The sequence below is a fragment of the Hypanus sabinus genome, chromosome X2 (genome assembly GCF_030144855.1).
Source record: "Hypanus sabinus isolate sHypSab1 chromosome X2, sHypSab1.hap1, whole genome shotgun sequence".
In the NCBI taxonomy this organism is placed as follows: Eukaryota; Metazoa; Chordata; class Chondrichthyes; order Myliobatiformes; family Dasyatidae; genus Hypanus; species Hypanus sabinus.
In genome coordinates, this window is record NC_082739.1 from 927,324 (window position 1) to 952,499 (window position 25,176).

The window sequence follows — 25,176 nt, forward strand, 5'->3', positions numbered from 1 at the left end:
CAAATATCTTTAAATAGTTGTTAATGTAGCTACCTCAACCATCTTCCTCTGGCAGCTTTTTCTATATACAGAGTGAAAAAGTTGTTCCTCAGATTCCTATTAAATCTCTTCCCCACTCATCTTAAACCTGTGCCCTCTAGTTCTTGATTCTCCAACTGTGGGGAAAAGACTGTTTGCACATTGACCCTATCCATGCCTCTCCTGATTTTATAAATCTCAGTACGATCACCCCTCATTCTCATATGTTCCACTGAAAATTTCTTTCATTACAGTCATCCATTCAGTCAGTTTTTAGTGTGGGACACTGTACAGTAATGTGGATTCTGAGCATTCACTGTTACTTCATGTTTCGGAGGAACCTTGGGTCTAAATCTGTAACTTCATGAAAATAGCTGCACAGATTGATAGGATGGTACAGAAGGCATAAGGCAAGCTTACCTTTATTAGTTAATGCTTTATGTTGAAAAGTTGAGAAGTTATGTTGAAGCTTTATAAAACTCTAGTTAGGCTGGATCTGGAGTGTTCAAGTCTCAAAGTACATATGTGCCACCATATGCAACCCTGAGATTCATTTTGGAGCAGGCATACTCAATAAATCTATAGAATAGTAACAGAATCAATGAAAGACTGCCAGCTAGGCCATTCAGCCAGAGTGCAGATGACAACAAACTGGTCAAATGCATGAAGAAAAACAATAATAATAAATAAACAGTAAATACCGAGAACATGAGATGGAGAGTTGTTGAAAGTGAGTCCGTTAGTTGTGGGACCATTTCAGTAATAGGGCAAGTGAAGTTATCCCCTCTGGCTCAAGAGCCTGATGGTTGATGAGTAATAACTGTTCCTGAACCTGGTGGTGTGAGTCCTGAGGCTCCTGTATCTTTTTCCCGAAGGCAGCAGTGAAAAGAGGGCACAACCTCTGGGGTTTCCCGATGATGGATGCTACAGTGTTTCATGTAGATGTGCTCAGTAGTGGGGAAGCTTTACCCATGATGGACTGGGCTGTATCTACTACTACTACTTGTAGGATTTTCTGTTCAAGAACATTGGTGTTTTCATACCAGGCTGTGATGCAGCCAGCCAATATACTCTCCACCACATATCTATGGAAGTTTAAGTTTCACGTGTCATTTGGATGCTCCGCAAACTCCTAAGGAAGTAGAAGTGCTGCTGTACTTTCTTTGTACTGGCATTTGTGTTCTGGACCCAGGACAGATCCTCAGAAATGAGGAATTTAAAGTTGCTGACCCTCTGCCCCTCTGATCGCCTGATAAGGAGTTATGGACCTCTGGTTTCCTCCACTTGAAGTCAATAATCAGTATCTTGGTTTTGCTGACATTGCATAAAAGGTTGTTATGACACCACTCAGCCAGATTCCTCACCATCTTTGATTCAGTGAATGACAGTGGTATTGTCAACAAACTTGAATATAGTATTGCAGCTGTGTTTAGCCACACAGTCATAAGTGTAAAGCAAGTAGAGCATGGGGCTAAGCACATTGGCTTGTGGTGCACCTGTGTCGATGGAGATTGTGGAGGAGATCTTGTTGCCAATCTGAACTGCCTGCAGTCTGCAAGTGAGGAAATCGAGGATCCAATTCCACAGGGAGGTATTGAGGTCAGGGTCTTGGAGCTTATTGATTGTTTTTGTATACAGTTTTGGTTGACCCATTATCGGAAGGATTGGCGGCTTTGTAGAGGTGCAAAATAGATTTATCAAGATGCTTCCTGGATTAGAAGGCATGTACTATAATGAGAGGTTGGACAAACTTGGGTTGTTTTCACTGGAGTGACGGAGGCTGAGGGGAGATCTGATAGAAGTTTATAAAGTAATAGGAGGCATAGATAGAGTCAACAGCTGATATATTTAACCTTGGGTTGAAATGTTCAATAGAAGAGGTCATGGATTTAAGGTGAGGGGTGAAAGTTTAAAGTGGTACAACACAGAGAATGGTTGGATGGCTAGAATGTGCTGTCAGGTGGAGGCAAATGCTATAGAGGCATTTAAAAGGCTGTTCGATAGGCATCTGCAGGGACTGATGGGATATAGATCATGTGCAGGATTAGTTTAATTTGGTATCATTAGCTTAATTAGTTTGGCACAATATCATGGGCCAAATGGCCTGTTCCTTTGCTGTACTATGTTCGATGTATTACTGCCAATACCCTTCCAAACTCTAAAGATTATTCTTCCAATTTTAATCAGTGCAGAGATGGAACTTGTATCTTTTAGCTCCTTATCTGCTGATGAAATCTTCCACTTCGTTATTAATGAGGTTTTATAGCAGTTGGCGTGTGTACGGTTTATAGGAGGAACCATTTTGTCAAAATGTATTCAACCACGTGTCCTAAACTCACAGCCACTACGATGGGTCTGTCAAACCACCTTCATCGTGAGGATTTATTTATTTATTTTATTTAGTGATGCACTACAGTAATAGACTCTTCCGCAATTGCACCCATGTGACTAATTAACCTATGAATCCTAGCCTTTGGAATGTGGGAGGAAACTGGAGCATCTGGTGGAATCTCATGTGGTCACAGGGATAATATACAAACTCCTTACAGACAGCGGTGGGAATTGAACCCGGGTTGCTGGTGCTGTAATATCGTTAGGCTAACTGCTATGCTACCGTGCTATCTCAAAATATTTGGAACTCCTCATCAGCAGTATTGTGAGGGATGTAGATTAAATGAGAAAATGAAAAATAGATGTTTCTTTGGAGTTCACTCTTCATTGTTGAGATTTTTTTATTATGGTGAATGCAAGGTGGGATCTGTAAACTTGCAGCTCCAGTCCACAATGTACTCATTAACCATGCAGTGAGGAAGGGTGCTTTGTCTGTTCAGCATATGACTGTCAGCAGTGTAAGATCTGCAAAAGATGTGGAGTTGGTTTTACTATTTGTATTCTGGTAAACAAGAGGAAATAAAAGTATCCTTGTAGATGGACCAAGCCAGACAGTTACCAAAGTTAAAAGTAAATTTATTACATACAATATATGTCACCATGTACTATCCTGAGATTCATTTTCTTGAGGACATTCACAGTAAATACAAAGAAACACATTAGAATCAATCAATTTTCCACTCTTTGCCACTTGTAAAAATGCTATTCCCTTTTCTCAGTTTCTCTGTCTCCACTGCATCTGCTCTTAGGATGAGGCTTTAAATTCCAGAACAACTGAGATGTTCTTCTTCAAAGAAAGGGGCTTCCCTTCCTCCAACATCAGCGTTCCCCTCAAACGCATCTCTTCCATTTCACACACATCTGCCCTCACCCCATCCTTCTGCCACCCTACCGGAGATAGGGTTCCCCTTGTCCTCACCTACCACCCCACCAGCTCCGCATCCAGCACGTAATTCTCCGAAACCTCCGCCATCTCCAACAGGATCCCACCACCAAGCATATCTTCCCCTCTCTTCCTCATTTTCTGCTTTCTGCAGGTATCGCTCCCTAAATGACTCCCTTGTCCATTCGTCCCTCCCCGCTGATCTTCCTCCTGGCACTAATCCTTGCAAGCGAAACAAGTGCTACACCTGCCCCTACACTTCCTCCCTCACTACCGTTTAGGGCCCAAACAGTCCTTCCAGGTGAGGCAACACTTTACCTGTGAGTGTGTTGGGGTCACTTACTGTGTTCGATGCTCCTCGTGTGGCCTCCTGTATATCGGTGCGACCTGACGTAGATTGGGAGACCACTTCACCGAGCATCTACATTCTGTCTACCAGAAAAAGCAGGATCTTCCAGTGACTACTCATTTTAATTTCACTTCCCATTCCCATTCCGATATGTGAATCCATGGCCTCCTCTACTGTTGTGATGTGGCCATGCTCAGGTTGGAGGAGCAACACCTTGTATTCCGTCTGGGTAGCCTCCAATCTGATGGCATGAACATCGTTTTCTCGAGCTTCATTTAATTGCCCCCCCCCACTCTCTTTCACCATTCCCCACCCGCTTTCCCTCTCTCAGCTTATCTCCTTACTTGCCCATCACCTCCTTCTGGTGCTCCCTCCCTTTCTTCCATGGTCTTCTATCCTGTCATAACAGATTCCCCTTTCTCCAGCCCTTTATCTCGTTCACCTATCAACTGCCCATCTCCTTACTTCACCTCTCCCGGTTTCACCTATCACCTGCCACCTTGTACTTCTTCCTCCCCTCTCCCCACCTTCTTACTCTGACTTCTCTTCCTTTCCAGTCCTGATGAAAGGTCTTGCCCTGAAACATCAACTGTTTACTCTTTTCTATAGACGCTGCCTGAATGGCAGAGTTCCTCCAGTACTTTGTGTGTGTTGCTTTGGATTTCCAGCATCTGCAGATTTTCTCATGTTTGGGAATCAATGAAAAACTGTGCACAAAATGGACAAACAATTGATGTGCAAAATGCAAGAAATTGTACAAATACAAAAAGTAAGAAATAATAAATTTGTAATAAGTATTGAGAACATGAGTCATAGAGTCCTTGAAAGTGAGGTTGTGTAATCTATTCAGTGTTGGTGTGAGTTGTCCACACAATGTTAATTCATAACTAAAACAGTGACATGATCAGACTATAACCTCACTACAGTGCACTGCAAATCAAATGGATGTGGAAAGTGGCCCTGGAAAGGTTTTAAGTGGACAGGTAGTTCAATGAGATGGCATGGTTGTGATAGGCTAAAAGTAGCTTATTTGCTTAATATTAGAACATATTAGTGCACCTGATGTGGCATAATGCAGTTACTCAGATAGGGTTGAGGCCTAGAAATGTCTCTGCAATTCTCAAAATATCCAAATTGTGCAGAAGTAATGTGCATTAATCAGTTTGCCATGTTTCTACTGTATATAAGTTAATGTTGATATTTGTATTTTTCTGCAAGTAATTTCTATGCTTTACACTGTTTCTCTGGCATCAAGCTCACCGAAGGGACAGCAATTGTAGTTTACTGCTCTTAATTTCTTCTGGAGAGACTTACCAGAACCTTTTGACCTGAATCACATCTGACACTATTCCTACTCAGAATATACAGCTTTTAATTTCATTGAAGTTTCAGACTGAACATTATTTAAAGGATTAGGCTCATAAGGGTGGCAAGATAGCATAGTGGTTAGCGTAATGCTATTATAGCACGAGATGTAAGATCATGTTGCTTGTGTGGAATTTTCATGTTTTCCCTTTGACTGTGTGGTTTGCTCCAGGTAGTCCAATCTCTTTCCACATCCTAAAGTAGATTAATTAGCCACTGTAAATTACCTCTAATATAAGTGGAAGGTAGAATTTTGATGAGAATATAGGGAGAAAAGGTTAGAGAGAAAACTACTCATGGAATGGGATTGGTCTGTGAGTCAGCATAGATTTGATGAGCTGAATATTCTTTAGCGTTTTTTTAGAGGTACAGCACAGTAACAAGTCCAAAAAGCCCGCAGAACCCAATTACAAGCATGTGAACAATTAATCGACGAACCTGTATGCGTTTGGGATGTGAGAGGAAACTGGAGTACCTGGAGGAAACCTACACGGTCATGGGGTAGAACGTACAAACTCCTTGCAGACAGCGGTGGAAATTGAATCAGAGTCGCTGGTGCTGTAAAGCATACTAACTCAATGCTCCATGAACACTACTTTTCTTTTCTTTTTGCATTATATATGCACGTACAGTATATACTGTACTTATTGTCATTCATTGTAATTTTACATATTACACTACTGCTGCAAAACAGCAAAATTCATGACACAGAAACACACAAAATGCTGGAGGACTCGTGATGAAGGATTTCAGAGAGATCCTTCATTATTGGAGATGATGAAGACTCATTGGACTCTTTGGAGAGAAAGAGGATGAGAGGAGACATGATAGAGATGTACAAGATATTAAGAGGAATAGCCAGAGTGGACAGCCAGCGCCTCTTCCTCAGGGCACCACTGCTCAGTACAAGAGGACATGGCTTTAAGGTAAGGGGAGGGAAGTTCAAGGGGGATATTAGAGGAAGGTTTTTCACTCAGAGAGTGGTTGGTGCGTGGAATGCACTGGTGGAGTCAGTGGTGGAGGCAGACACACTAGTGAAGTTTAAGAGACTACTAGATAGGTATATGGAGGAACTTAAGGTGGGGGGTTATATGGGAGGCAGGGTTTGAGGGTCGGCACAACATTGTGGACTGAAGGGCCTGTAATGTGCTGTACTATTCTATGTTCTAAGATTTACCAGCATGATGAGCAATTCTCAATTGTTCGTTATTTTACTTTGAAGTGACCCTTCATCCCTGTCCACTCTGACCCTGGCTAAGTAATGTCTACAATCCATACCCTTCAATCCCTCCTTTCCCGGTGGTCTGTTTCTGAGAATTTTGCCCTCTTCCAATCACAGACCTTTGCTCAACTTGTAATTGACAGCCATGCCTTCAATTGTCAGCAAGTTCTGAAATTCACTGCTTCATCTTCGAACACTTACAGTTCCACACTCTGCTGTTTTGAGATATGTATTCAACGTACTGCTGTAACCAAACATTTGGCTACCAGTGCTCTCATCATCTTGTTTAGCTCTCGAACACAACAAAACATAGAGCAATTCTGAAACATTGACTCTTTATTCCTCTCTATGGATGCTGCCTGACTTGCTGAATTCCTCCAGCATTTTCTGTGTTATCCTGGATTTCCAGCACCTGCAAATTTTCTTGTGTAAAATTTCAGTGTGTCAGTGATAATAAATGTGATTCAGATTCAGATTCTGATGATACTGTGGCACCATTCAGTTTGTAAGGACATGTAGAAAATTTACCAGAGGAGCTCTTGGATTTGTACTAAGCAGCAATATGTATGTGGTGGTACCTCAGCAGCAACAGAATGTGAGGATCTCAAGGCAAGGCTTCTGAGAGTCAGTGACCTTGACTTTGACACTGTGCAAGCTCCTTGCTGTGCTTCTTTTCAAGATAAATCTCAAGTAATGAATAAAACACAATTTCCAGGATTGTTTGCAACTCCAGGTTCACTCAATATCAGCAAGATCAAGGAGCTGATTATTGACTCTAGGAGGAGGAAATCAGGGGTCCATGAGCCAGACCACATCGGGGTATCAGAAGTGGAGAGGGTCAGCAACTTGTAAGTTCCTTCGTGTTATCATTTCTGAGGATCTGTCCTGGGCCCAGCACATAAGTGCCATGACAAAGAAAGTACCACAGTGCCTCTACTTAGAAACTTGTGGAGATTTGGCATGACATCTAAAACTTCGACAAACCTCTATAGATGTGTGGCGGAGAGTATGTTGACTGGCAGTATTACAGCCTGGTAAGGAAACACCAACGCCCTTGAACAGAAAATCCTACAAAAAGTAGTGGATACAGCCCAGTCCATCACGAGTAAAGTCCTCCCCACTATTGAGCACATCTACACTGTTGTTGCAGGAAAGCAGCATCCATTATCAAGGATCCCCATCACACAGGACCTGCTCTCTTTTCGCTGTGGCAATTGGGATGGAGGTACAGGAACCTCAGGACTCACCAGGTTCAGGAACAGTTATTACCCCTCAACCATCAAGCTCTTGAACCAGAGGGGATAACTTCACTCAACTTCATTTACTTCAACGCTGAACTGTTCCCACAACCTATGGACTCACTTTCAAGGAATCTTCATCTCATGTTCTTGATATTTATTGCCTACTTAGTTATTTTTTTTTCTTTTGTGTTTGCACAGTTTGCTGTCTTTTGCACACTGGTTGCTTGTCTGTCCTGTTGGGTGCAGTCTTTCTTTGATTCTATTATGTTTCTTGGATATGCTGTGAATCCAAGAAGATGAATCTCAGTCTTGTATATGGAGACATAAACTGTATGCACCGTGATAATAAATTTACCTTGAACTTTGAACCCTCACTCTCCAAAGCCTTGGCTGAGGTACAGCTGCACAAGACATTGGTGATACCACACTCTCAATACTGGTCAGTTGAATATAGGAAGGATGAAGCTGGAAAGGGTGCATGGTGGTGTAGCGGTTAGCATAAACAGTCAAAACAGTTGTCATTTGGGCAAGCGAGCTGAGATTGTGATGTGCTGTAATAGGAGCTCTGTTTTGTCTTGATGCTGAAAGGTAGAGCTATAAATGCCAAAAGTTAGAAATCAAGTTAAAGGAATCAGAGTAAACTTATTATCAATGTTTCTAGAAACTACCCTGAGATTCATATACAACCTTGAGGTTAATTTTCTTGTTGGCATTCACAGTAATTAGAAAGAAACACAATATAATCAGTGAAAAACTATACATAACAAAGACTGACAAACCACCATTGTGCAAAAGGCAACAAGCTGCAAATACAAAAAAGGAAAAAAGCAATATCAATAATAAATGAATAAGCAATAAATATTGAAGGCACAAATTGTAAGGTCGTTAAAAGGCTGTGGAATCAGCCAAGTGTTGAGGTGAGTGAAGTTATCCTCTCTAGTTCAAGAGCCTGATAGTTGAGGGGTAATAACTATTCCTGAACCTAGTGGTGCGAGTCCTGAGGCTCCTGTACCTCCTTTCCAATGGCAGCAGTCAGGAGAGAGTGTGGCTTGTGTGGTGGGGGTCCTTGATGATGGATGCTTTTTCCTCTGACAGCACACTCGACTGAATTTTTAATCTTATCATCAAGCACTGGTCATAAGATTGCCACAGACGCTTATATATATTCCCAGTGCATTCAGGCAACAATCTGACTTGCAACAGATCCTCGGTCATAGAGCCCAGATACAGTCTTTGACCCCACGGTGCAGAGAGAAGTTGCTTTGTAGAAGTCATTGGCAGGCAGTGATATGACAGATTTAAGGTCAGGTTTACCACAGAAGTGGGAGTTTCTCACTGATGTTTTTTGCATTCCTGAGAAGCTTGCTTTTATTTCCCTTCCCTTTAGATCCCTTGAAATCCTCTTCTCCCATCTTAAAACTGAGGTGACTGAGGTGTAAAGGAGCCTTGGATTGAGTTGACAGCCAGCACACTTTTTCTTGGGCGGAAATGGCCAATACAAGGTGGTATAACTTTAAGATCAGAATCAGGTTTATTATTGCTGGCATATGTCGTGAAATTTGTTAACTTGAGTGCCAACAGTACAATGCAGTGCATGATAAATAAAGAGAAAAAAATTGAGTTACATTAAGTGTATATATGTCTATACGTATATAAAATAAGTAGTGCAAAATAACTGAAATAAAAAATTTCCCCCTTTTTTTCTCTCTCTCTCTCTCTGCCCATTACTCCTTGCCTGTTCTCCATCTCCCTCTGGTGCTGCCCTCTCACTTTCTTTCTCCCTAGGCCTCCTGTCCCATGAACCTTTCCCTTCTCCAGCTGCGTATCCCTTTTGCCAGTCAACTTTCCAGCTCTTAGCCTCACCCCTCTCCCTCCGGTCGTCTTCTATCATTTTGGATTTCCCCCTCCCACTTTCAAATCTCTTACTATCTCTTCTTTCAGTTAGTCACCTAATTGGTCACCTTTGTCACCTAATTACAGGAAGAATATTAATAGGGTTGAAAGAGTGCAGAGATGGTTTACAAGGATGTTGCCGGGACTTGAGAAACTGAGTTACAGAGAAAGGTTGAATAGGTTAGGAATTTATTCCCTGGAGCGTAGGAGAATGAGGGGTGATTTGATAGAGGTGTATAAAATTATGGTGGGTATAGATAGAGTGAATGCAAGCAGGCTTTTTCCACTGAGGCCAGGGGAGAAAAAAAACCAGAGGACATGGGTTAAGGGTGAAGGGGGAATAGTTTAAAGGGAACATTAAGGGGGGGCTTCTTCACATAGAGAGTAGTGGGAGTGTGGAATGAGCTGCCAGATGAATGCCAGTGGTGAATGTGGGCTCACTTCTGACATTTAAGGAAAACTTGGATAGATATATGGATGAGAGGGGTTTGGAGGGATATGGCCCAGGTGCAGGTCAGTGGGACTAGGCAGAAAAATGGTCCTGCACAGCCAAGAAGGGCAGAAGGGCCTGTTTCTGTGCTGTAATGTTCTATGGTTCTATGGTTCTAGTCCTGATGAAGGGTCTCTGCCTGAAACGTTGACTCTACTTCTTCCTATAGATGCTGCCTGGCCTGCTGAGTTCCACCAGCATTTTGTGTGTGTTGCTTGAATTTTCAGCATCTGCAGATTTCCCCGTGTTTGTGTTATGAAATGTAGCAGCTGTCTTGCCTTTTCGATAGCTGCATCGATAAATTCAGACCAAGTTAGATCCTCAGAGATATTCACACCCAGGAACTTGATTGGAGGGGGGGACTAGGAGGATGTCAGATGCAGTTTTTTTTTACACAGATAGTGGAGGGTATGTGGAACCCACTGCCAGGGATGGTGATGGAGGCAGATACATTAGGTGCAGTTAAGAGGCTCTTAGATAAGCACATGGATGATGGGCCATGTAGGCTCCAGAATAGATTAAAAGATCAGCACAACTGAGTGGGCCACAGGGCCTGTAAAGTCCTGTGTTCCATGGTGTGTGCAGGTGAAGTCACCCCATTATTCCCTGCCATTTTCTTTCACTTTCTGCATCACATTCAAGGTAGTCAGCTGCTGAACATATCGAGAGTTCATTAGAGCTGGAGTAAAGAGTGTTCGCAAGTTGTGTGTATTCTGCTCTCTCCTCCCCATAGTTTTGTGTGCTCAGGAGATTGCTGAGCTGACAAACTGAGTAGGCAGATTCTGCTGCTGTACAACATGCCAGAGCTTTCCAGCACAATGCACCACAGGAAGATGGACCTGTCACTTCTCTTCTCTCCATTGTTAGGCTGTATCTCCCACTGAATCTTTTGTATCTCTGAATGTGACAAGTGTTGACAGTTGCTGCAACAAACCTGCAAGCGACCTTCCATTAGTATTTCATTTCAGAACTCTGCTGGGGACCTGACTCTCAGCCGCTCCCCCCACCCCCCCGCCCCCGCCATTGCCCAACCAAGTCAGAAGGTCCATAAGACATAGGAGCAGAATTAGGCCATTCAGCCCATCGAGTCCGCTTCACCATTCCATCATGGCTGATCCCAGCTCCTACTCTACCCCATACACCTGCCTTCTCGCCATATCCTTTGATGCCCTGACGATCCAGGCAACTATCAAATTCCGCTTCAAATATACCTACGGACTTGACCTCCACTGCAGTCTTGGCAGAGCATTCCACAGATTCATTACTCTTTTGCCAAACAAAATTCTCCTTACCTCTATTGTAAAACATTGCCCCTCAATTTTGAGGCTGTGTACTTTAGTTCTGGATGCCCCCACCATAAGAAACATTACCTTATCTAGTCCTTTCAACATTCGGTAGGTTTCATTGAGATTCTCAACCCCTCCCCCCACCAGCATTCTTCTAAATTTCAGTGAGTACAGGCCCAAAGCTGCCAAATGCTTCTCATATGTTAAGCCCTTTATTCCCAGAATCCTCGTTAACCTCATCAGGACTGACTCCAATGACAACACATCCTTTCTGAGATAAAGGGCCCAAAACTGTTGACAGTACTCCCAAGTTCAGCCTGACTGGTGTCTTATAAAGGCTCAGCATTATCTCCTTGCTTTTATATTCTATTCCCCTTGAAATAAATGCCAACATTGCATTTGCCTTCTTTACCACAGACTCAACCTGTGAATTATAGGTCAGTTTGCCTAACCTTAGTGGTTGAGAAAGTGTTGGAATCAATTGTTAAGGACAAGGCTATGGAGTACTTGGTGAGACAGGACAAGTTGGAGAAGGTCAGCATGGTTTCCTTCAGGGAAAATCCTGTCTGACAAACCTGTTGGAATTCTGAGGAGATTACACGTAGGATAGATAAAGGGGATGCAGTGGATGTTGTATATTTGGACTTTCAGAAGGCCTTTGACAAGGTGCCACACATAAGGCTGTTTACCAAGTTAAGAGCCCATGGTGTTACAGGAAAGATGCTGGCATGGATTAGAGCATTGGCTGATTGGTAGGAGGCAGCGAGTGGGAATTAAAAGATCCTTTTCTGGTTGGCTGCCAGTGATTAGTGGTGGCCTGTAGGGGTCGGTGTTGGGACCACTTTTTATGCTGTATATTAATAATTTAGATGATGGAATAGATGGCTTTGTTGCCAAGCTTGCAGATGATACAAAAATTGGTGGCGAGGCAGTTAGTGTTGAGGAAACAGGTAAGCTGCAAAGGCACTTGGGACAGATTAGGAGAATGGGCAAGAAAGCGGTAAATGAAATACAATGTTGAAAAATGCATGGTTGTGCGCTTTGGTAGAAGAAATAAATGTGCAGACCATTTTCTAAATGGGGAGAAAATCCAAAACTCTGAGATGCAAAGGGTCTTTGTGGAGTCCTTGTGCAGAACACACTGAAGGTTAACTTGCAGGTAGACTTGGTGGTGAGGAAGGCAAATGTCATGTTAGCATTCATTTCAAAGGGTCTAGAATATAAAAGCAGGGATGTGATAAGGCACTGGTGACGTCTCACCTTGTGTATTGTGAACAGTTTTAGGCTCCACATCTTAGAAAAGATGTGCTGGCATTGGAGAGGGTTCAGAGGAGCTTCACAAGGATGATTCCGGGAATGAAAGGGTTATTTTGCAAGAAACGTTTGATAGTTCTGGGTATATACTTGCTGGAATTTAGAAAAAAACATAAGAAATAGGAGCATGAGTAGACCATCTAGCCCATCGAGCTTGTTTCACCATTCAATAAGATCATAGCTGATCTGGCCATTGACTCATTTCCACCTACCTGCCTTTTCCCCATAACTCTTAATTCCCCTACTATGCAAAAATATATCCAAGCTTGCCTTAAATATATCTACTGGGGTAGCCTCCATTGCTTCATTGGGCAGAGAATTTCACAGATTCACCACCCTTTGGGAAAAGCAGTTCCTCCTCATTTCCATCCTAAATCTACCCGTGGAAACAACTTTTCTGCTTCTATCTTTTCTATTTCCTTTCATAATTTGGTATATTTCTATAAGATCTCCTCTTGTTCTTCTGAATGAGAAGGGTGAGGGGGTTCTCATTGAGGATCACTGAAGGCACATCCTTGGGATGGACAGACATCCATTTAAAAAAAAAAGAAATGTAGAGAAATTTGTTTAGCCAGAGGGTGGTGAATTTGTGGAATTTGTTACCACAGGCAGCTGTGGAGGCCAGGTCATTGGGTGTAGTTAAGGCTGAGCTGATAGGCTCTTGATTGGACACAGCACCAAAGGTTATAGGGAGAAGGCCGGGGAGTGGAGCTAAGGAGGAGGAAAGGAGGATCAGCCATGATGAAATGGCAGAGCAGACACGATGGGTCAAATGGCCTAATTCTGCTCCGATGTCTGTTCTGGCAAAGCACTGCTGTGACATTCTCCCTGACTAGAAGCATCACCCCTCCTTCTTTAATCCCTTCCACTCTGTCACATGTAAGACAGCAGAACCCCAGAATACTGAGTTGCCAGTCCTGCTCCTCCTGCAACAAAGTCTCTCGAATAGCTACAGAGTCATAATTCCATATGTTGATCTATCTACTGAGCTCATCTACATTTCCTACAATACTTCTTTTGCATTGAAATACATGCAGCTCAAACATTAGTCCCTTAATGCTCAACCATTTGATTCCTGACTCTGTCTGAGGTCTTACCAACATCTGTCTCCACAACCTCTCCACTAACTGTTCTGGCACTTTGGTTCCCATTCCCTTGCAACTCTAGTTTAAACCCCGCCATGCAGAACTAGCAAATCTTCCCACTAGGATATTAGTCCCTCTCCAGTCTTTTCTGTACAGGTCCCACCTTTCTTGGAAGAGAGTCCAATGATCCAAAAATCTTATGCCCTCCCTCCTACTCCTTAGCCACATATTAAACTATATAATCTTTCTCGTTCTGGCCTCACGAGCATATGGCACAGATAGCAATCCTGAGATCAGAACCCTGAAGTTCCTAGCCTTTAACTCATCACCTAACTACCTGAACTCACTTTGTAGGACCTCGTTACTCCTCCTACCCATGTGATTTGTATCAACGTGGACCACAACCTCTGGCTGCTCACCCTCCTACTTAATGCTGTGGACAATCCAAAACGCATCTGATCCTGGCACCCGGGAGGCAACGTACTATCCAGGATTCTCATTCTTGTACACAGAACCTCCCTAACCAACGAATCCCCTACAACCACAGTTCGCCTCTTCTCTGTCCTTCCCTTCAAAGCCACAGATCCAGATTCAGTGCCAGAGACCTGATTGCTGTGGTTTTTCAAAAGTCAATGCCTGAAAAAGGCAGAACCTGTCGTTGAGAACCCTCACCACCCATGATATGCCCTCTTCTTATTACTACAATCAGAAAGGAGATATAGGAGCTTGAAGACACACACTCACCGTTAAAGAATCTCTCTCTATCTCTCTATTAAAAAAAAGTGTGTGTATGGTTTAAACAAATAAGAAAGCCCCCCCCCCTCCAGGTGCTCCACCTGCCTTCCACTACCACCAATGCTTCTGACACTTCCCACTCCTGGCACTGGACTGACATACTGGAATGGGAAGGATAATCAGAATGGGTGGATGCAGGGAGATCCCGCTTTTTCTGGCTTAGTGAAAGCAGTCTCCCAATCTACATCGGGTCTCATGGATATACAGGAGGCCACACTGGGAGCACTGGACACAGTAGATGACCCCTACAGACTCACAGGTGAAGTGTCGCCTCACCTGGAAGGACTGTTTGTGGTCCTGAATGGTGGTGAGGGAGAAGATGTAAGGGCAGGTGTAGCACTTGTTCTGCTTGCAAAGGTAGGTGCCAGGAGGGAGATCTGTGGGGAGGGATGAGTGAATAAGGAAGTTGATCCATAGATCCTGCCTGACCTGAGTTCAAGTTCAAGTTTATTGTCATTCGACCATGTGCAAATACATAGCCAAACAAAACAGTGTGGCTCTGGGACCAAGGTACAAAACGCAGTACATATGGTTACACACAGCACATAGAGTTACGATCCAGCACATACAGTCATAAATTAACACCAGCACAAGTTCCTGAGTGGCATGGTCTGAAGATTGAAAGTGTGAGGTACATGTTTCTGTGAGACGGTGTAATGTTACTGACACGATCATAATAAAACAAGCAGTCCTATAGATATGTGAAACAGCAGCAATACAAGATGAAAAGTGACCAGTGCAGGATGTGAGTGTATCTGTGACTTGGGAAGTGGGGCAGGGCATTTGGACAAGGGTGTACATGAGTACTGGATGGCAGCAGGGTTTAAATCTAACAGCTTGGTGGAAGCTATTGCCCAACAGTTGTGGGTCTTGTTCTGTATCTTCTGCCCATTGGCAGGAGGTCAAAGAGACTATGGGAAGGATGGGAGGAGCCTTTGACAGTATTGCAGGTACTGCATATGCAATGTTTCTGATGTATGTCCTGAATGGTGGTGGGACGGGGCTGAGAAGAGAGATCCTGGTGATGTTTTCAGCATCCTCCAGCATTTTTAAAATCCTATATGTTTATCATGATTTTCAGCATTGAAAAATCCCAGTATTTCAGTGATGTAAATACATAATTCAACAATATTCAGAAAGAATTCTGCCTTCTGCCACCTTCCTTCCCGGTCCTAAAAGGGTCTCGGCTCTTTCTTCTTCTCCAAAGATGCTGAGATGCTGAGATGCTGCCTGATCATTTGAGTTCCACCAACATTTTGTGTGTGTTGCAAATAAGGAACAGGAATGACTGTGGATAGAAAGGGATATATGAAGGAAATATTGATAGAAGTTTTGCACTGGAGGTATTGAGAGGTGCAGTTATAATTTTGATTTTGCTCATTTGCTTTTGATCCAGCAGGAATTGCAAGGATGAAGCAGTGGATTTAACTGTAATTGAGACAATGGAAGTCTTCTGGACACTGTATGCTGAGATGAAGAAGAAGTGTGTAAGTTAAAATTTCATGCATTTGGAGAAAAATACACTCAATGGTCACTTTGTTAGGCACACCTGTACACCTGTTCTTTAGTGCAAATATCTAATCAACTGATCATGTGGCAGCAACTTAATGCATTCAGGCATGCAGACTTGGTCAAGAATTTCAGTTGTTCAGACCAAACATCAGATTGGGGAAGTAATGTGACTTTGTCTGTGGAATGATAGTTGGTGCCAAACGGGGTGGTTTGAGTATCTCAGAAACTGCTGTTCTCCTGGGATTTTCACACACAGCAGTCTTTAGAGTTTACAGAGAATGGTACAAAAAACATCCAGTGAGCAGCAATTCAGTGGGTGAAAATACCTTGTTAATGAGAAAGGTCAGAGGAGAATGGCCAGACTGGTTCAAGCTAACAGGAAGGTGACAGTAACTCAAATAACCACAAGTTACAACAGTGGTGTGCAGAAGAGCATCTCTGGATGCACAATATGCCAACCCTTGAAGTGGATGGGCTACAGTAGCGGAAGACCACAAATATATAATCAGTGGCCACTTTATTAACTAGTAAAGTGGCCACCAAGTGTATATTAGAGTGGCAGCCATGTAGGAAACAAAATATTAATGATGACTTCTTGATTATTAACTTCCCGCTGGAACTCCTGGCCTTTTTAAATAAAAGAAATGTTAACACTTACCTCCAGAATATCCCAGCATGATCAGAAGGGTTCTTTAGCCCTGTAAGTTGACCAATTTAGTTTTCCCCCTCTTCCCCAAAGCCACTGCCACTCGGATAATCACATATTCTGGACATTGAATCCTCCTCGGTTATCGAAGTCTAGAAGTCACCAGTTTGACCTCTGTTTCGGCTGCGCAGTATTTTCCGCTGGTCTGACTCGGGAACAGTGGGAACCTTGGTATGATGGCCAGACTGGTTCTAATTAAGGGGCTGGGTCACAGGAAGATTTCTTGTGCTGTGAGGTGCAGGTGTTGTGTGGAGTGGGCAGGTAGGACAGGGGTGCAGAGGGCCTTTATTAGATTTTTGAACAATTAACTGTTAAAACCTATGGTGTTGAACCCCATATATTCCTGGTCTCATTTAGGCAAAATGCTATGGATTTCCAGCATCTGTAGAATCTCTTGGGTTCCTGGTCTTTATTTACATCTGTTTGAATCCTGTTTCAGAATCAGAATGGGTTTGTTGCTGCCCTCTTGAAGACCTTTGAACAAGCAAAGGTAAGAGACTGGTTATGGAAATGAATGAAACTCTTTAGTTAGTCACACTTCAGTAGCATGTAGAATATATAGAGAAACAAAAGAGAGATCTACTATCCTTTCATGTGGAACATTGTCAGAGCACAGAGCAGAGGGTCTGTTTTACAACTAGCAGAGAATAGCATGGATTTCCTACTCAGTGAATGTGGCTCTGGCCCCTGGGTGTTGGCTTTTGGCTCCTGTACAATGGGGTCTAAACTGTGCATTGAGGCTCTGGCCCCTGTGTGATGGGCTCTAGACCCTGTGCAAGCTGCTCTGGCCTCTGCGACTTGAGGTGCCATCTCTGCACGTTGGGATCTGGTCACTGCGCATTGGGGTCTTTCCTCGCTGAGTTGCGCTCTGGGCCCTGTGCGTGGGCTCTGGGGACTTGCCTCTCTGAGTTGGGATATGTCCTCTGTGCATTGGGGTCTAACCCCTGTGCGTTGGAGACTGGCCTCTCTGAGTTGGGGACTGGCCCTTGTGCGATGGGCTCTGGTGCCTGTGTGTTGAGATGGCATCTGTGTGCATTGGGATCTGGGCCCTGCACGTTGGGGTCTTTCTTCGCAAAGTCCCCTCTGCTTTGGCCTCTGGGGACTTGCCTCTCTGAGTTGGGATATGTCCTCTGTGCATTGGGGTCTAACCCCTGTGCGTTGGAGACTGGCCTCTCTGAGTTGGGGACTGGCCCTTGTGCGATGGGCTCTGGTGCCTGTGTGTTGAGATGGCATCTGTGTGCATTGGGATCTGGGCCCTGCACGTTGGGGTCTTTCTTCGCAAAGTCCCCTGTGCTTTGGCCTCTGGGGACTTGCCTCTCTGTGTTGGGATATGTCCTCTGTGCTTTGGAGTCTAACCCCAGTGCATTGAGGCTCTGGGCTCTCTGAGTTGGGCTCTGACTCCTGTGTGTTTGGCCCTGGCTCTTGTGCATTGGGGACCTGCCTCTCTGAGTTGGGGTATGTCCTCTGTGCATTGGAGTCTAACCTCTGTGCGATGGGGCTCTGGCCTCTGAGTTGGGCTCTGGCCCCTGTGCATTGGGGACTTTTCTCTTTGAGTTGGGATATGTCCTCTATGTGTTGGGACTCTGGCCCCTGTGCGTTGGGATATGTCCTCTTGGGATCTAACCTCTGTGCTTTGGCCTCTGCGACTTGGGGTCTAACCTCTGCATGTTGGGGACTGGCCTTTGTGAGTTGAGGTGTCGTCTCTGTGCGTTGGGCTCTGGCCCCTGTGCATTGGGGACTTGCCTCTCTGAGCTGGGATATGTTCTTTGTGTGTTGCGGTCTAACTTCTGTTTGTTGGGCTCTGGCCTCTGGGTGTTTGGTTATGGCCTTTGAGTGTGGGTCTGAGCTTAATGTTTTGCAAAGGCAAAAACAATAAAAAGTTGGAAACACTCAGTAGGCCAGGCAGCATCTTAGAAAAATTTTAAAGTTAATGATAGCTAATGTTTCCCAAATTCCCATTCCACCGATACTGTTTGGCCTGTGACAGGTATCCACTTACTTCCTTCAGCACATCAGCTTGCTACCACAGCTCGCTAGTGTCCTCTGTCCTGGGCCAGTCTTTCGAATTGTCACCAATATAGCCCATCTTCAAAGAACATTCCTCATTGCAGGGATGAGGTCTTTGGAGCTTCTGTTGGTGTTTTTGTAGCTCTGGGTTTTTATGGGATGGGATTGCTAGCTCCATGTCCAACCTTTCGGAGCCAGGCTTGGGACTGTCGATGGCAGAGTTGTGTATACCCAGCATGTTCTTTATTTTTAATATCTAATTCCCATCATCTGCAGTGATTATTTTGATTTTGCCAATGTTCCTTTGTGAAGGATTTTACTTTTCCTTTTGTCTTCACCCGTTCACTTGCAGAGAGGGAGAGTAAACCCTCTGAACAGTGTGATTGGCTTCTTAATCAGAATCAGGTTTAATATCACTGACCTATTGAATTGAATTGACTTTATTTCTTACATCCTTCATATACTTAAGTAAAAATCTTTGTTATGCCTCCATCTAAATGTGCAATATGCAATTTATAGTAATTTATAATAAGCAGTATATACAACATGTCGTGAAACTTGTTTTGTGGCAGCAGTACAGTGGAATACATAAAATTTACTGTCAGTTACAATAAGAAATATTAAAAATAAATATGTCGTGCAACAGAAGAACAAAACAGTGAGGTAGTTTTCATGGCTTCATGGACCGTTCAGTAATCTGATTGCAGAGGGGTAGAAGCTGTTACCGACTCATTGAGTGTGTGTCTTCAGGCTGCTGTACTTCCTTCTCAAAGGTAGCAATGAGAAGTGGGCTTGTCTTGAGTGATGGGTTTTGTTAATGATGTGTTACGAACCCCGTAACTGGGTGTCTTACCAGCAAAGATAGAAATGTCCGTTGGAGTCTGGTGATACTATTTTCAACAGTATTTATTAGTAAAAATACACAAAAATAATATCAATGCAAATATACAGATAATATAAGTCATCAATACTAAACCTAAAAGTGCGGGTATAATAATAATAAGAAATTAGCTCTATCGTTGTCTAGGGGATAATGAATTGTCAGATGGAAATATAAAGTTCAGTTCCGTTCATGCAGGCTGCGGTAGTTGTTGGTCGCTGTGTTGCAATTGTTGGAGAGAGAGAGAGAACAGTAACAGCTATTGACTTGCCAACTTTCCTTTACGATCTTGATCCGTCGATGCGTTGTTGTTGTGGCCATTCACGTATGACCACTCTGTCTTTTAGCTAGAACGTTCTTCCGTGGAGGACTCGTCACCCAGGCAAGGTTGGACGCACACACAAGCCCCCACCGGTCTCGTAGCGTTTCTCCTGGTATGTCTGAGGGGTGTTGCCCCAGACCCTATTTTTATCCCCACTCACGGGGTCTCGGGTGTCAATCAGGTTGGGATGATGCAACCCATCAAACCAGCCCACTCTGGTTGCCCCCTGAGGGGTTTCAATGAATAGTACAATACTCAATAAACAATCGTTCTCCAAGAGACAATAGCAGTAATCAGTGGTTCTGTTCCGCTTTTGTTAGGAGGAGACATTCCACTTTGTGTATCTCTGAGTTGTCTCTCTCTCATTAACTGACATGAGCTGTTTATCAATAACAACTGTCTTGGCAGCTTTCCTGTGTCTCTCTCATCTCCCTTGATAACAGCATAGGAATAGCAACGATTTGCGATTCTCCAAAGGGGGGGGGGGATTGGTGATTCTGTACCCTTCTGCCCATCAGAGTTGTTCATCATTAGTAACAGATGGATGCTGCCTTCTTGAAGTATTGCCAATTGAAGATGTCCTTGATATTGGGGAGTCTGGTGCCCACGATGGAGCTGACTGAATTTACAGCTTCCTGCAGCTTTTTCCAGTCCTGTACAGTGGTGCCTCCATACTAGACAGTGATGCAACTGGTCAGAATGCTCTCCACAGTATGCAGATTTAAAGTGAATGGGAGGTGAATTATAAGGGAGTTGAGAAAAACTGAGCTTTGTGGGTTATTGGGGTCTAAAACTTTCTGCCTAAAAGGTGGTAGAGGCAGAAACCCTGAGCACATTTAAACAACATACTGTACCTGCCTGAGCACTCAATGACTAAAGTTGGGTCTACCTGAATCCTTTGCTCCTCATTCGCTGCAACTTTCTGAGATTCCTGGGACATGTTCCTTGGTGCCAAGTGGCATCCAGTAGCATCGCTTCCATAATCTTCCCATTGTCCCCAAATGGATCGTCTGCTCCTAATTATGTAATTTAGTGTAGTGCTACATTTGAGTATAAACATCACACGTCATGGTCTAATTATTCCATTAATCACACTGATTTATATTATGGTTAATAACAGATAACAAAGCACTGTTTCCATCTCTGCAGAGATCTCAGCTAGTCAGCAACTGGAGCATTTTGCCAGAGTTGCCTTGGTGATCTGTTTGCAGTAATGCTTTTTCTCCACATTCCAGCCATTTTGTCAAAATGTATTAGCTGTGTTTATGTTGAAGTCCCATAGTTATAGTCAGTTTGGTTATAAGTCCTCTCACAGTTTAGCTGGATTGGACGTACTTTGCCCTTGCCCTTGCACATGCTTTCCACATTCCTATTACTGGATTCTGATGTAGAATTGTTTTTTTTCATGCAGTTTAACTTTCTTATGATTACTTTTTTATGTAATCACTTGGATACATGTAATTGTTCATCAGTTGCGGAATCAGTATAGCAGTTGTCATGCCATTTGAATGTTTCAGTTTTATGTTAATTGTTATCACTGGAATGTCATTATCTTTTTAGTCAGAGCTTGTTTTTGCAGAGGACTTTTTTTCTCTGGTGTTCTTTCTTGGTTCTTGTAACACTGAATAAAACAGCCAAAAGCAACAAGTTTTATTTCTCATTCTTGACTTCCAAAGAACCTCAGGATCAAAAACACATCAGAATCTAACAACATCACCAGACTTGCAGTCAACTGCACCACCTTGTGAAAGAAACACCACCTTATTCCCAGTCAGAGTGAATTTATAGTTAATCAACTGTAAATCAAAGATCATTGACTTGAAGCCTCAATTCTGTTTCCTTTTTTGCAGATGCTGCCTGATCTATTAAGTAATTTCATAATTTTCCTGTGTCTGTTTGAGTATCTTTTTCCTTCTCTTTAGGATAATGTCGACCTGAAGGAGATCATCTGCTGTACCAAGCCTTTATTAAAGCAAATTCCAATCAGCAACATAGCCCCTCATTGGACAGACCTACAGAGGAACACTGCACTCACGATACTACTAGCTCACTGTAAGTGCCATTCTCAACAATCTTCAAACTAATACTCTATTAAAAACACATATACACAAAATGCTGGAGGAACTCAGTGAGTCAGGCAGCATCTATAGAGGGAAATAAACAGTTAATGTTTTTGGCCGAAACCCTTCATCAGATCTCAGCCCAAAATGTCAACTGCTTATTTCTCTCCATAGTTAACTCCATAAGTTAGCCTGACCTGCTAACTTCCTCCAGTATTTTTGACTGTAAGATAAAGGAGTAGAATTTCAGCCATTTGGCCCATCAGGTCTGCCCTGCCTTTCCATCATGGCCAATTTATTATGCCTCTCAACCCCATTCTTCTGCCTTCTCCCCATAACCTTTGACGCCCTGACCAGCCAAGAACCTATCAACCTCTGCTTTAAATATACTCAATGACTTGACCTCCACAGCTGTCTGAGACAAAGAATTCCACAGATTTCACCACCCTCTGCTGAAAGAAATTCCTCCTCATCTCCATTCCAAAGGGATGTCCTTCTAATTTGAGGCTGTGTTCTCTGGTGCTAGACTCACCCCAGTATAGGAAACGTCCTCTCTTCGCCCACTCTGTCTAAGCCTTTCAATATTCGGTAGACCAATGAGACTCCCTCATACATTAACCCTTTCGTTTCTGGGATAATTCTTGTGAACCTCCTGGACCCTTCCAATGCCAGCACATCTTTTCCTAGATAAGGAGCTTAAAACTGGAGAGGTTTGGATAAGTACATAGATTGGAGAGGTCTGGAGGGCTATGGTCCAGCTGAGGATCATTGGGACTGCAAAATAACAGTGTGGGATGAGGGCCTGTTCCGGTGCTGCTGTACTCTGTTTCTCTACTGACACTGGATCAGATCAATGATCCTGTTTTTCTGCTTTTATTTTGGAATTCTATCATTTGCAGTGTTTTCCTTTTGGACTGTCAGGGGTTCCTGTGGCTATAACACCATTTCCAATCTCCTTATATTGGTTCTGGGTATAAAGGCCAGCGGTTTGGTTAACCTTTACTGTGTCACTTTGGTATTTGCTCAAGGTTCAAGTTTAATGTTGTCACAGGCATAGTTATCCAGAGTGTAAATGCCATGACAATTAGTTTTTTGTAGCAGCAGCACAGTACATTACAGGACAAGGGCAAACCTACACAGTAGCATAGCAGATAGCATAACACTATTACAGCACCTGCTACCCAGGTTCAATTCCAAGCACTGTCTGTAAAGAGTTTGTGTCCTCTCTCTATGACTGCGTGGGTTTCCTCCGGTTATTCTGGTTTCCTCCCACATTCCAAACACATACCAGTTAGTTAATTGGTCACATGGATGGAATTGGAAAGTGTTGATTCATTGGGCCAGAATGGTCTGTTACTGTGCTGTATCTCTAAATAAAATAAATAAATAAAAACTTAAATTAACATGAATTGCACATAACTTACATGTATGCAAAATAAACAACAAAATGACACTAATGCAAGATTGAAAATGAGGAAAACAGAATATTGTCTCAATTGGTCACCCTCCTGGCTTCACCCTATCATCTGCCAGCTTGTACTCTTTCCCCTCCCCCTTATCATCTTATTCTGGCCTCTTTCCTCTTCCTTTCCAGTTATGATGAAGGGTCTCGACCTGAAACGTTGGCTCTTTCTTCTACTTCATAGATGTTGTCTGATCTGCTGAGTTCCTCCAGCATTTTGAGTGTGTCTTAGCCTGAATTGGTGTTTGGGTTTTCTCGGTCAGTTCAGTAATCTGATGGCAGTGGAGAAGAAGCTGTTCTTGAACCTAGAGATGTGGAAGATTTGATCTCTCCTGTTTATATTTTTGTCACTCAGAAAGTAGTGTGAATGCCAGGTCTAAGGTAGATGACCTTGCATTTGCACAGATGGAGATGTGGCTGCTACAGTTTTACCCAGCAGGAAACTGAACAGGGAACTCCCTAGTGCACATGCTTACAGTAATCTTGCCTTGATGACTGATCATCACATTTACCAACTGAACTGCAGGAGTGCACGTTACTTATGGATAAATTGGCACAGTTTGCTGTTCAGTTATTTGGAGAACATGTTGTTCTCTTCTAAGTACACAGTCTCATTCACAGCCATGGGATGTCAAATTGCTGCATAGACTGTTTAGTACATAAACCATTACAGCACAGTACAAGCCCTTAAGAGTAACCCACTCTTAAGATCAATCTAACCCTTCCCTCCCACATAGCCCTCCATTTTTCTACCATCCATGTGCCTATCTAAGAGTTTCTTAAATGTCCCAAATGTATTTGCCTCTACCATCACCCCAGCAGGGCATTCCACACACCCAGCACATTCTTTGTAAAGAATCTACCTCTGATATCTGCCCTATACTTTCCTTCAATCACCTAAAAATGATGCCCCCTCATATTCGCCATTTTCGCACTGGGAAAAGTCTCTGGCTGTCTACTCGATCTCTGCCTGTTATCATTTTGTACTTTGTTTAGTTGCAGATTATATAAAGAAATTTGCTGATGAAGGGGATTCTCTGCTAAATGATTTTGAACGAAATTGTGAATGCAATAACCAGGTAAGTACCTTGGTGTTTCCTGTTATGTTATGGATCAGTTCCTTGCTGCTTCTTTATGCATGTCATGTCAGTCACCTGGAAGGTCCCCTGTTCTTATCGTCCCTTGTTTCATTCAACTCCCATCTATAAAACAAGAGGCAAAGAAAAGAAGGAATTCAGTGGGTCAGGCAACATTTTGGAGAGGAATGAAGAGTCAAGGTTTTTGACTGTGATCCTTCAGGAGAAGAAAAGAAGGGGAAGGAGTAGGTGATAGGTGATTTTGATTGAACTTTTCAAAGAGCAGACTTAACATATTTTTGCCTTGTTTCCACATGTTTATAAATCCATTGCATTGCAGGTTATTTTCCTGACTAGTCAATGAATTCTTCTTTATCTACAGAGGAAGGAGCAAAAATTGTCCCATTAATCAAAGATCAGTGCTGCAAAATTTAATCTCTTAATTTAGAGCTGGGGTTCCCAACCTGGGGTCCATGGATCCCCCCCTCCGCTTAATGGTAGGGGTTTGTGGCATAAAATAAGGTTTGGGAACCCCTGATTTAGAGCAAATAATATCAACCTTTGTCTTGATGAAGGGTCTTGGCCTAAAACGTCAACTTTTTAAAAAATTTCTCTCCGCAGATGCTGCCTGACCTGCTGAGTTCCTCCAGCATTTTGTGTGTGTTACTCCCAATTTCCAGCATTTGCAAATCTCTTGTGTTTTGGCAAAGAAGAGGGCTATATACTGTAGATAATGAGTATAATGGATATAGATAATCTCAATAATGAATATTGATAATGGAAGAGATGAGCACAGTACTGAGAAATGTTCTTGGCTCA

At 43.1% G+C, this 25,176-nt stretch overlaps 1 protein-coding gene across 1 annotated transcript in view; it reads left to right on the top strand.

The window, feature by feature from the left end:
• LOC132385074 (E3 ubiquitin-protein ligase TTC3-like) overlaps positions 1 to 25,176 on the top strand; it is a 277,705-nt gene that overhangs the window by 22,926 nt on the left and 229,603 nt on the right. Inside the window, exons 4-7 of the mRNA XM_059956787.1 lie at positions 15,729 to 15,819; positions 16,990 to 17,040; positions 21,682 to 21,811; positions 24,278 to 24,360. Of these exons, the coding sequence (XP_059812770.1) occupies positions 15,729 to 15,819; positions 16,990 to 17,040; positions 21,682 to 21,811; positions 24,278 to 24,360 (355 nt within the window). The remainder of the gene's footprint in view (positions 1 to 15,728; positions 15,820 to 16,989; positions 17,041 to 21,681; positions 21,812 to 24,277; positions 24,361 to 25,176) is intronic.